Source organism: Pristiophorus japonicus, chromosome 2 (genome assembly GCF_044704955.1).
Source record: "Pristiophorus japonicus isolate sPriJap1 chromosome 2, sPriJap1.hap1, whole genome shotgun sequence".
Lineage (NCBI taxonomy): Eukaryota > Metazoa > Chordata > Chondrichthyes > Pristiophoridae > Pristiophorus > Pristiophorus japonicus.
Window position 1 is genome coordinate 313,764,391 of NC_091978.1, and position 13,064 is coordinate 313,777,454.

The window sequence follows — 13,064 nt, forward strand, 5'->3', positions numbered from 1 at the left end:
AACCAGAGGACTGGGAGAAATTTAGAATTCAGCAGAGGAAGACAAAAGGTTTAATTAGGGGGAAAATAGAGTACGAGAGGAAGCTTGCCGGGAACATAAAAACTAACTGCAAAAGCTTCTTTAGATATGTGAAGAGAAAAAGATTAGTGAAAACAAACTTAGGTCCCTTGCAGTCGGACTCAGGTGAGTTAATAATGGGGAACAAAGAAATGACAGACCAATTGAACAAATACTTTGGTTCTGTCTTCACGAAGGAAGACACAAATGACCTTCCGGATGTACTAGGGGACCGAGGGTCTAGTGAGAAGGAGGAACTGAAGGATATCCTTATTAGGCGGGAAATTGTATTAGGGAAATTGATGGGATTGAAGGCCAATAAATCCCCAGGGCCTGATTGTCTGCATCCCAGAGTACTTGAGGTGGCTCTAGAAATAATGGATGCATTGGTGATCATTTTCCAACAGTCTATTGACTCTGGATCAGATCCTATGGACTGGAGGGTAGCTAATGTAACACCACTTTTTAAAAAAGGAGGGAGAGAGAAAACGGGTAATTATAGACGGTTAGCTTGACATCAGTAGTGGGGAAAATGTTGGAACCTATTAAAGATGAAATAGCAACGCATTTGGAAAGTGGTGACCGGATCAGTCCAAGTCAGCATGGATTTATGAAGGGGAAATCATGTTTGACCAATCTTCTAGAATTTTTTAAGGATGTAACGAGTAGAGTGGACAAGGGAGAACCAGTGGATGTGGTGTATTTGGACTTTCAAAAGGCCTTTGACAAGGTCCCACATAAGAGATTGGTGTACAAGATCAAAGCACATGGTATTGGGGGTAATGTACTGGCGTGGATAGAGAATTGGTTGGCAGGCAGGAAGCAGAGAGTCGGGATAAACGGGTCCTTTTCGGAATGGGAGGCAGTGAGTAGTAGAGTACCGCCGGGCTCAGTGCTGGGACCCCAGTTCTTCACAATATACATTAATGATTTGGATGAAGGAATTGAGTGTAATATCTCCAAGTTTGCAGATGACACTAAACCGGGTGGCGGTGTGAGCTGAGGGAAGGATGCTAAGAGGCTGCAGGGTGATTTGGACAGTTTAGGTGAGTGGGCAAATGCATGGCAGATGCAGTATAATGTGGATAAATGTGAGGTTATCCACTTTGGTGGCAAAAACACAAAGGCAGAATATTATCTAAATGACGGCAGATTAAGGAAAGGGGAGGTGCAACGAGACCTGGGTGTCATGGTTCATCAGTCATTGAAAGTTGGCATGCAGGTACAGCAGGCGGTGAAGAAGGCAAATGGCATGTTGGCCTTCATAGCTAGGGGATTTGAGTATAGGAGCAGGGAGGTCATACTGCAATTGTACAGGGCCTTGGTGAGGCCTCACCTGGAATATTGTGTTCAGTTTTGGTCTCCTAATTTGAGGAAGGATGTTCTTGCTATTGAGGGAGTGCAGCGAAGGTTCACCAGACTGATTCCAGGGATGGCTGGACGGACGTATGAGGAGAGACTGGATCAACTGGGCCTTTATACACACGAGTTTTGACGGGATGGGACCGGTTAGATGCGGGAAGAATGTTCCCGATGTTGGGGAAGTCCAGAACCAGGGGACATAGTCTTAGGATAAGGGATAGGCCATTTAGGACCGAGATGAGGAGAAACTTCTTCACTCAGAGTTGTTAACCTGTGGAACTCCCTGCCGCAGAGAGCCGTTGATGCCAGTTCATTCGATATATTCAAGAGGGAGTTAGATGTGGCCCTTACGGCTAAAGGGATCAAGGGGTATGGCAAGAAAGCGGGAAAGGGGTACTGAGGTGAATGATCAGCCATGATCGTATTGAATAGTGGTGCAGGCTCGAAGGGCCGAATGACCTACTCCTGCACGTATTTTCTATGTTTCTATGTTTAAGAGTTCAAATAAAAATGGGAAGAATTTCCAAATGTTAGAATCTGAAATAAGGAAAACAGCATGTCAACATCTATAAAGAGAAAAGATTGATTAGCATGTTGTCAGGACTAGAAATTGGAAGGTTAGTGAGCCCATTAATTGAACAAACAAGAGGAGAGATAGGAAAAAAATAATGGATTTAATGTCTAAAAAGCTAGAATGTGGTTAAAAACTGGTAGATTATCTTAGTGAGACAGTAGGAAGACCCAAAAGTGGTGATAATTGTTAAAAATGACAGGGAAATTATATGGCAACAGTGCATTTGCTGTGCTCTAACACCTGAAAAGGGGAAAAACAGGCAAAAGCACAGATGTTTTCACCTGCCAGAATTGTGTTATGGTGAATGGTCTGCATTTGCAAGGTGAGTTTGCCACATTCCTTCTCCTCCCTTGCTGATGGACCCAAACATTTCCGCTTCTGAGTGGAAGTCATAGCTGAGGTCTGATGTTGCTAAAATCCAAGTTCAGACCAGAAAGCTCCATAGTTTCCAAGAGAAAGATGAAATATTTTCCTGAATTTTATGATCTTAGCTGAAACCATGTAAGAGGCCAAAGACCGAGGTCAGAGTGGAAATTGGAGGAGGAGTTGAAGTGGTAAACTACTTGGGTCCAGTTCACGTTTGTGGCTAGAACAGAGACAGTCAGCAAAGCATCCAAAAAAAACCACTGCGTTTGATTTCCCTAATATCGAGGAGATCACACCATGAGCAGTAAATAGACTATATTAAAGAACGTGCATGTAAATTAACTTGCTGTCTCGCATCAATTTAGATCCTGGATATTAATGTGTGAAGAAGTAATTGAACAGTTACTGCACCTGCTACAGTTGCAATGGTATTTATCTGGGGAACAGCATCCAGAAGTTAGGATGGTGGACAAATGAGCAAGCATATACCAAAAGGAATAGTCTAGGGGGAGGGGAAATGTGCTTGGTGATGAGATCATGTTGTATTTAGCAGAAAATAATCTGCTAATGTGAAGCCTAGTTGCGGGGCAGGGGGGTGTAAGATGGTGACGAGGGGAAGGGATATTAGGGGAGCGAGAGCGGAAGTACGGAAAATAGGTCAGGCATGTTAAAGCCCACTGTCAAATACAGGTGATGGGACGATCCAGTTGAGGGAAAAAGGAGACCATTTCAAAAGTTTTAGTGGCAAAATTGGAGTTGTCTGGGTAAATATGATGGAGATGCACAAACTAGGAGAAGCAAACACGGTGGGGGAAAAAAACATCCCGGTAATTGTGCAATTTCTTTTCTTTTCTGGGGATTGAAATAGATGATGAGTTTGATTTTCCTATGCTTTGCCCCCAGGAACGCCTGTGCTCTGAGCACAAAGTTCAGGGTGGAGAAACCCGTTATGTAGGTTTCTACCCTTTTTCTATAGACTGAGAATTTCCATGTGGCAGAGCAGGGCATATGTCTGCAATAGATGTAATCTTTTTAAATGAGACTTGTCCGATTGGGTGCCCAAATGTTGGGCCATGTTGGTCCCTGTGCTAGTGACTCCCTCAGTTCAGCTGTGCCTGTTCAGCACCAGGTCAGAGGAAGCCATGAATGTTATTTTTCATATTGCTAAATTTTTCATTATGTTCTAAAGGAAGGTTAGGCAAAATAGCATTGATGAAACCTATCTCCTTTTCAAAGAGAGCCTCCTTTCTAATGAGGTACAAAATAAATTCTTCATCATAGGCGGTCCCTCGAAATGAGGATGACTTGCTTCCACGCCAAAAAGGGATGAGTTCACAGGTGTTTCAATAAAGGACCTAATATTCCAGATCCTGAACAACATCCTGAAGGGTGGAAGATGCCTGTGCGTGGGGCAGCCGTTGTACACCAGCCACCACCAAAATAAATAACCCTAAGGATGTCGAGACCTTGCACATCAGGCAGAGAATAGAATAGGCTTTCTTTTACTCTCTAGCATCTTCCACCCTTTAAAATAAAGTTCGGGACCTGGAACGTCAGGACCCTCATGGACAGCCCCAATAGCCACAGACCAGAATGCCGAACTGCTATCGTTGCTCGGGAACTCAGACATTTTGATGTAGACATCGCCATCCTAAGCGAGACTCCGTGGGCAGGGGAAGGCCAGCTCAAGGAATAAGGTGGTGGTTACATCTTCTTCTGGAAAGGTAAACCAGAAGAAGAACACCGCCTCCATGGGGTAGGCTTCGGCATAAAAAATCAGCTGGATGGCTGTCTCAGAGACTCCGCTTGCGGGATAAACGAATGCCTCATGACTCTTCGGCTCACCCTAGCCCAGAATGAGTGCACGATGGTCATCAGTGCATACGCCCCAACACTGGAAACTACAGACGAGACCAAAGAGGAATTCTACTCCAGCCTTGAACAATCCCTGTTCCAAGTCCCAAGGGCGACAAGCTGATCCTCCTTAGTGACTTTAACACCAGAGTTGGAAAGGATACAGACCTCTGGGGATGTGTGATCGGTAGAGAGGGGGTAGGGAAAACCAACTCCAACGGTACCCTCCTCCTGCAATGCTTAGAACATGGCCTTGTCATAACTAACACCTTGTTCCGTCAGAAAGACAAGTACAATGCTTCATGGCAACACCCCGCTCCAAGCACTGCTAGACTATGTCATAATTCGAGCAAGGGACCACAAGGACATGCGACGTGCGCATCACCCGCTAATGACAGAAGCTGACGACTGCTGGACGGACCATCGCCTAATCCGCTCTGTCATCTCCCATCAATGTAACTCCAAAACAGCAGCGGAAACCGAAACTATGCCACAGGAAAATCAAAGCATCCAAGACCCTGATAAGCAAGCTCTATTGAGCCAGCACCTCACAACCAACCTGACGACTCCCAGTGATCCAGATACGCAGAGTGTCGACAGCGCCTGGTCTGTTCTCAAGGCCTCCATAATTAGCACCTGTGAAGACACCAAGACTGGTTCGATGAGAATGACCAGGAGATCCAGGAGCTAATAAGCCACAAGCGCAAGGCATTCTTGAACTGGAAACAGCAACACAACTTGAGAGCAAGAAAGCAGCTCTACAGACGTCTGAAGGCCGAGGTCCAACAAAAAACTCATGACCTAAAGAATAGAAGGTAGGTGGAGAAAGTGTAGGGGATCCAGCAACTAGCCGACAACACCACGTGCGTGGATTCTTTAGCGCAGTCAAGACCATCTACGGCCCAAGCACTCAAGGTCCTATTCACTGTGGGCCAAGAACAGAGAGGTACTCATCAAGGACACAGAGGCAGTCAATGCCCACAGGAAAGAGCACTTGGAAGATCACCTTTAGCAGAGACTCTGTCTTCGACGTGAGTGTCCTCGAGTCCATCCCGCAGCACGTCACCCGCCCCCACCACCTCAGTACAACTCCAGCCCGGCATGAGGTTGAATGGCCGTCCGACAACTAAAGAACAAGGCCTCGGGAGCAGATGGAATTCCCGCCGAAGCACTAAAACATAGTGGAGAAGCACTATTGGCGCGAATACATGAACTCATTTCTCTTCTTTGGAAGGAGGAGAGATGCTGTAATCGTGCCCATTTTCAAGAAAGGGGATGTCCGATTGCGGTAATTACAGAGGAGTTTCCCTGCTATCTGCCACAGGGAAAGTCATCGCAATAATCCTCCTCAATCGCCTTCTCCCTGTGGCTGAAAAGCTCCTCCCAGAGTTGCAATGCGAATGCTGCCCACTAAGGGGCACAATGGACATGACCTTCACTGTGTGTCAAATTCAAGAGAAATGCTGAGAACAGCACTAACCTCTACATGGCTTTCTTTGACCTCACAAAGGCCTTTGACACTGTCAACCATGAGGGATTATGGAGTGTCCCTCTCAAAAACGGCTGCCCTCAAAAGTTTGTCACCATCCTCCGCCTGCTTCACGATGACATGCAAGCAGTGATCCTGATCCACCACAGATCCAATTCGCGTATGGACCGGGGTCAAGCAAGGCTCTTCTTCTCTATCTTTCTTGCTGCAATGCTCCATCTTGCCCTCAGTAAGCTCCTCACTGAAGTGGAGCTAATCTACAGAACAAATGGGGAAACTGTTCAACCTCCGTCACCTCCAGTCCAGATCCAAGGTCGTCCCATCCTCTGTTATTGAATTACAGTATGCAGGCGATGCTTGAGTTTGCGCACACTGAGGCCGAACTCCAAACCATCGTCAACATCTTTACCAAAGCATACAAGAGCACAGGCCCTCCACTAAACATCTGTAAGACAGAGATCCACTACCAACCAGCCCCCGCCACAGTACTACCTCTCGATCATCAAAATCCACGATGAGGCCTTTGACAACATGAACCATTTTCCATACCTCGGGAGCCTACTGTTAACGAGGGTAGACATCGATGACTAAGTCCAACACCGTCTTCAGTGTGTCAGTACAGCCTTCGGTCGCCTGAGGAAGAGTGTTTGAAGACCAGTACCTCAAACCTGGTACAGAGCAGTAGTGATTCCTGCACTCCTATATGCTTTAGAGACATGGACTACGTACAGCAGGCATATAGAAAATATGAGCAGTAATAGGCAATTTGGCCCTTTGAGCCTACACCGCCATTCAATATGATCATGGCTGAACCTCTATCTTAACACCATCTTCCCGCTTTTTCCCCATACCCTTTGATGCCTTTTGTTTCTAGAAATCTATCTATCTCCCTCTTAAATATATTTGGTGACTTGGCCTCCACAGTCTTCTGTAGTAGAGAATTCCACAAGTTCACCACCCTCAGTGAAAGAATTTCTCCTCATCTCGGTCCTAAATTTCAAACCCCGTATCCGGAGACTGTGACCCCTTGTTTTCGACTTCCCAGCCAAAAGAAACATCCTCCCCGCATCCAGTCTATCCAACCCAGTCAGAATTTTATTTGTTTCAATGATTCTTCTAAACTTTAGTGAATACAGGCCTAGTCGACCCAATCTCTCCTCATACGACAGTCCTGCCATCCCAGGAATCAGTCTGGTGAACGTTTGCTGCACTCCCTCGATGACAAGTATATCCTTTCTTTGGTAAGGAGACCAAAACTGCACACAATACTCCAGGTGTGGTCTCACAAAGCCCTGTATAACTGTAGTAAGACATCCTTGCTCCTGTACTCAAATCCTCTTGCAATGAAGGCCAACATACCATTTATCTTCCTAACTGCTTGCTGCACCTGCATGTTTGCTTTCAATAACTGGTGTCATTTCCTGTTTGATGCCATCCCCTGCACTACCGCTACTGTTTGGAGGCCTATAGACAACTCCCACCAATGTTTTATATAGAAACATAGAAAATAGGTGCAGGAGCAGGCCATTCGGCCCTTTGAGCCTGCACCACCATCCAATAAGATCATGGCTGATCATTCCCTCAGTACCCCTTTCTTGCTTTCTCTCCATACCCCTTGATCCCCTTAGCCGTAAGGGCCATATCTAACTCCCTCTTGAATATATCCAATGAACTGGCATCAACAACTCTCTGCGGCAGGGAATTCCACAGGTTAACAACTCTGAGTGAAGAAGTTTCTCCTCATCTCAGTCCTAAATCGCCTACCCTTTATCCTACGACTGTGTCCCCTGGTTCTGAACTTCCCCAACATCGGGAACATTCTACCCGCATCTAACCTGTCCAGTCCCGTCAGAATCTTATGTTTCTATGAGATCCCCTCTCATCCATCTAAACTCCCATGTATAAAGGCCCAGTAGATCCAGGTCTCTCCTCATATGTCAGTCCAGCCATCCCGGCAATCAGTCTGGTGAACCTTCGCTGCACTCCTTCAATAGCAAGAACGTCCTTCCTCAGATTAGTAGACCAAAATTGAACACACTATTCCAGGTGAGGCCTCACCAAGGCCCTGTACAACTGCAGTAAGACCTCCCTGCTCCTATACTCAAATCCCCTAGCTATGAAGGCCAACATATCATTTGCTTTCATCACCGCCTGCTGTACCTGTATGCCAACTTTCAATGACTGATGAACCATGACACCCAGGTCTCGTTAATCTGCTAATCTCCTAATCTGCCGCCATTCAGATAATAAATCCATTGGCAGGATAGGCGTACCAACATCAGTGTTCTCGCTCAGGCCAACATCCCCAGCATCGAAGCATTGACCGCGCTCCGATGGACGGGACAAATTGTCCGCATGCCCGATACGAAACTCCCAAAACAAGCGCTCTACTCGGAGCTCCGACACGGCAAGCGAGCCCCAGGTGGGCAGAGGAAATGCTTCAAGGACACCCTCAAGGCCTCCTTGGAAAAAGTGCAACATCCCCACCGACACCTGGGAATCCCTGGCCTAAGACCGCTCAAAGTGGAGGAAAAGCATCTGGGAAGGCTCCAAACACCTAGAGTCTGCTTGCCGGGAGCAAGCCAAGTGCAAACAACGGAAGGAGCACACAACAACCCAAGCATCCCACCAACCAGTCCCTTCAACCACCGTCTGCCCCACCTGTGACCGAGACGATAGGTCCTGCATTGGACTTATCAGGCACCTGAGAACTCATTTTAGTGTGGAAGCAAGTCATCCTCGACTCCGAGGGACTGCCTAAGAAGAGCTTTCAGTAGTTTGGTTGATATAAAGTCATTACAGGTTCACACTGCACTTAAATCTAGTGTTGTGGAAGTTTTTTATACAATTTTTAAAGGTACTGAAAATTGCCATTGGAGATGGTTCACCAAGAAAAACTGGTTCCAACAGAAAAAAGATAATGCAAGAAATACCTTATTTTGGAAGTGAGTGTTATGCACAGAAGTCTAATGTTGAAGGAGTGGGTCTGTACCAAGTCCCCAGTCCACCACAATGGACATAATTCATTCTCCAGAATTAACTGAACAAAATACATGCATCTGAGACATACCCCAAATTCATTGGCGAAAGCTGTAAGTTGCTGGACTTTGTGTTACAATGTGCATTATGATGCATTTATATGAATTGTGTTCTTCAAATAGTGCAGTATCACATTACTGTTTAATTTCTTACAATTTGAAGTATTCTGCTATGTTTCATATTGCTATAATTGTACTGAAAAAAATTGGTGCACTGATATTTTAATAGCTGTGCTTTTTTATATATAAAAAAGAAACTTGCATTTATATCATTTATATCTCAAACATCCCTAGTGTCTATTGTTATCTATATATAACTGATAGTTGTGTGTTGAAAATCCTTAAGTTATCTGTTTCCTCATGATTAATAATATCAAATCTGCCTGAACCTTCGAAGCAGTTCATATGATGGATTCACATTTCTTATTCTAGTATTGCATCCTATTTCAAGGGGTCAACATGGAGCGGTTTGCAGATGAAGCTGATGTGGTGATAGTGGGTGGAGGACCTGCTGGTCTGTCTGCCGCAATCCATCTTAAACAGTTGGCTGATAAACATGACAAGGAACTACGAGTGTGTTTGGTGGAGAAAGCTGCACAGATTGGTGGACATATCCTTTCGGGGGCCTGCCTGGATCCAAAAGCTCTGGAGGAGTTGTTCCCAGATTGGAAAGACAGAGGGGTGAGGAAGTAGTTTTATGTTGAACATGAGTTATTGTTTTCCTCCAAAAACAGCTTACTGAAAAAGTACAATTTGGAGTTAATGTAGCAATGCAATTCTACCTAATGTATGTAAAAGATCAAAGGTTGCTTTATAACATACTTTGGTGGTGGGCAGGAGGATCAATTCCCCTTTGGCAGCAGTGACAGCATTTTTGGCACAGGCAAACTATGACTGTGACAAGGGATAAAGTAACAGATTTCTGATTACGGTACTGTCCTCTAATCTTAAACTTCTGATGACTACTCAGTCTTGGAACTTTGTGCTAAAATCTCAGAAGCAGGACAGTTACAAGGTCCTGGCTGACACTCCAGTGCAGTACTGAGGCGTTAAACCGAGGCCTCTTTTTCTATATTCATTCACGGGATATGGGCATTGCTGGCGAGGCCAATATTTATTGCCCATCCCTAATTGTCCTTGAGTGATTTGCTAGGCCATTTCCGAGGGCTGTTACAAGTCAAGCAAATTGCTGTGGGCCTAGAGTCACCTATAGGCCAGACCAGGTAAGGATGGCAGATTTCTTTCCCTAAAGGACATTAGTGAACCATATGGGTTTTGACTACAATCTGGTAGTTTAATGGTCACCATTACCATTACTGATTCTAGCCTTTATTCCAGATTTATTTAATTATCTGAATTTAAATGCCCCAGCTGCCGTGGTAGAATTTGAACTCTTGTCTCTGGGTTATTAATCCAGGCCTGTGGATTACTAGTCCAGTAATATGATACTGTTTCCTATCAAGTGGGTTAAAAGATCTCATGGCACTATTTTGAGGAAGAGCAACTTAGTTCTGCATGGTGCCCTGGCCAATATTTATCTTTCAGCCAACATCGCTGAAACAGATTAACTAGACACTATTTTATTGCTGTTTGAGGGACCTTGTTGTATGCAAATTGGGTACCACATTTTCTTGCATTACAATAGTGACATCGCTTTAAAAAAATGTAATTGGCTGCAAAACACTTCGGGGTGTCCTGAGGTCATGCAATACGCTATATAAATGTATATCCTTTTATTTATTACTATTTCTTACCTACCCTTGGAGGAACATACTGGAGCTATCTCATTTTTGATAAACTACCTTCTGATTCTTTAAATTAAACATTTAGGAAGGGTTGGAGAAAATGTCCCTGATCAATTGATGTGCAACAGTTTTTATTTCAATTTTGCTAACTATACATTAATATTACAATATAAATACAATAAGGTGATCAGTAGTTTTTTTTGTTGACTATTTAGCAGTGCAAGGATATGCGATGGGTATCTATCTAATGTTGGAGTTCTATACTATGAATATAGCTGAGCTTAATGCCTTTGTAACAAAATTGCTGGTATGCTTACCTAAAACAATTTGCAGTGGTGGAATCCTGTGGTGCAATTCCAAAAGCAGAATTCCTAGCTGCGTAGAGCCTAGATAACAAATGGGGGATGGCAATGTTGAGGGATTGAAAACAAAATCAACTTTCTGTATCTTGCTGATTTTTTTTTTAAACAATTGGTTAGTCAGATCTGGGAATTAAATTAATTTTGAAAAAATACAATTTTCTACATATCCCCCCCCCCCTAAACTTTCAGTTAGGCAGCTATAACATTTTCATTACTTGACAGCAGTCCCCATTAAGTTAAATCAAGTACGGTGTGTTACTAAGTGGATCTGCACTTATTTTGACATTCGGATCCAAAATGTCTCATAACCGAAGTTGATCCAGGGATTGTTAATTGGCTCAGAATTACCTTAGAATCTCTATTATAATCAAGTTATTAAGGAATTTATTTCTAGAATTGATTCAGAGCTTCTTTATAATTTTTATGTGATGTAATGATTTGTGTGTACATGTATGTATGTAACAGGCTCCACTGCACACTCCAGTAAAGGAAGATGTATTTGGTATTTTAACCGAGAAGTACAGAATTCCCATTCCATTGTTACCAGGTATAGTGAACATATTTTATTAGGAATTCTTGTGTATGTCAATTTGTGGAGCTGTAATAGGGAACTTTTATTTCCTGTTGCATGTACTGGTAATTGCAAAAAGTATTCCTCAGTCAGATATCCTGTAACACCACAAAATGATGCTGCAGGCTTCACTACCTTCAATGTATGCATCTAAATTCAACTTTTCTCATAAAATTCTGCTTTGTCTCCCCCTTCTGGCTTCTGTGCAGGTCTTCCTATGAACAATCATGGAAATTATATTGTCCGTTTGGGTCACTTGGTAAGATGGTTGGGTGAACAGGCAGAAGAACTTGGTGTGGAATTGTATCCAGGATATGCAGCTTCTGAGGTGAATAGTGATTAGGTCTAAATCTGGCTCCCATGTTAGCTGATATTGTTAACTGTTCACTCTCCTCAGGTATTGTCCCGCTTCAAATCTGCTGTCAACACCCCTCTCAGAAAAACAACTCTTGACCCCTCCGTCTTTGCGAACTACTGTACCGCCCCATCTCCAACCTCCCTTTCCTCTCGAGTCCTTCAACAAGTTGTCGTCTCCCAAATCTTTCCCGGAACTCCATGTTTGAATTCCTCCAATCAAGTTTCCGCCCCTGCCACAGCACTAAAACGGCTCTCATCAAAGTCACAAATTACATCCCGTTACAAACAATCACTCTTCGTCCTTCTCAACCTGTCTGCAGCCTTGACCACTCCATCCTCCTCATTATACTTCATTGGCTGTGACGCTCCTTTGGGACATGCTGTGGTTGCGAAAGATGCTATATAAATGCTTCAGTCTTTTCTTTTCCCTTTCCTTTTCCCTCTCTGTTGTGTATGGAGAAAGAGTCAGACTGAACACTGTGTAAGCTCAAAGTAAAATGTGACCGTAGTCTTTTATTGCAGTTCTCCAGAGTGCCTCTCCAACCTGTGAAGCCTCCTTAAATACCTGTGCTCCCAAGGGATTATGGGATCCCTTGGGACTCCAGGGGATGAGCCCTCTGGTGGCTGTACAGAGTAAATACAACTTTACATATATAACAACACTTTTTCCCCCCCACAAAAGTCAGTAGTATAACTATTTACAATGTGAGTCAAACTGGGGCCCTTGCCCTGGTTGATCGTCTCGGTGTGAAAGCTGATGTTGTTGAATCATTTTGTTGGGCCCTCACTGGGCTGCTGTGTAGCTGGCCTTGCTGGGCCCTGCTGGGATGCTGTGGATGATGGGTTCTGCTCCGTGGTCATCAGGATAGTCCGTGAATCTGAGTTTGATTTGGTCCAAGTGTTTCCGGTGAATGAGTCCATTTGAAAGTTTGACCCAAAACACTCTGCTCCCCTCTTTGGCCACGACAGTGCTGGGAAGCCACTTGGGACCTTGTCCATAATTTAATACAAATACAGGATCATTGATTTCAATCTCGCATGACACATTTGCGCTATCATGGTATGCACTTTGTTGAAGCCACCTGCTCTCTACCTGTTCATGTAGATCCGGGTGAACTAACGAGAGCCATGTCTTAAGTGCTCTCCATGAGCAATTCAGCAGGTGGGATTCCAGTGAGCGAGTGGGGTCTCGTGCGGCAGCTAGGCAGGATTCGGGATAGGCGAGTCTGCAGTGAGCCTTCAGTTACCCTCTTCAAGCCTTGCTTGATGGTTTGCACTGCTCCCTCTGC

At 44.4% G+C, this 13,064-nt stretch overlaps 1 protein-coding gene across 1 annotated transcript in view; it reads left to right on the top strand.

Moving 5' to 3' along the window:
* The window catches only part of etfdh (electron transfer flavoprotein dehydrogenase), a 74,878-nt gene that overhangs the window by 13,304 nt on the left and 48,510 nt on the right, over window positions 1-13,064 (top strand). The window contains exons 3-5 of the mRNA XM_070871779.1: window positions 9,192-9,421; window positions 11,313-11,394; window positions 11,628-11,746. Coding sequence (XP_070727880.1) covers window positions 9,192-9,421; window positions 11,313-11,394; window positions 11,628-11,746 — 431 coding nt within the window. The remainder of the gene's footprint in view (window positions 1-9,191; window positions 9,422-11,312; window positions 11,395-11,627; window positions 11,747-13,064) is intronic.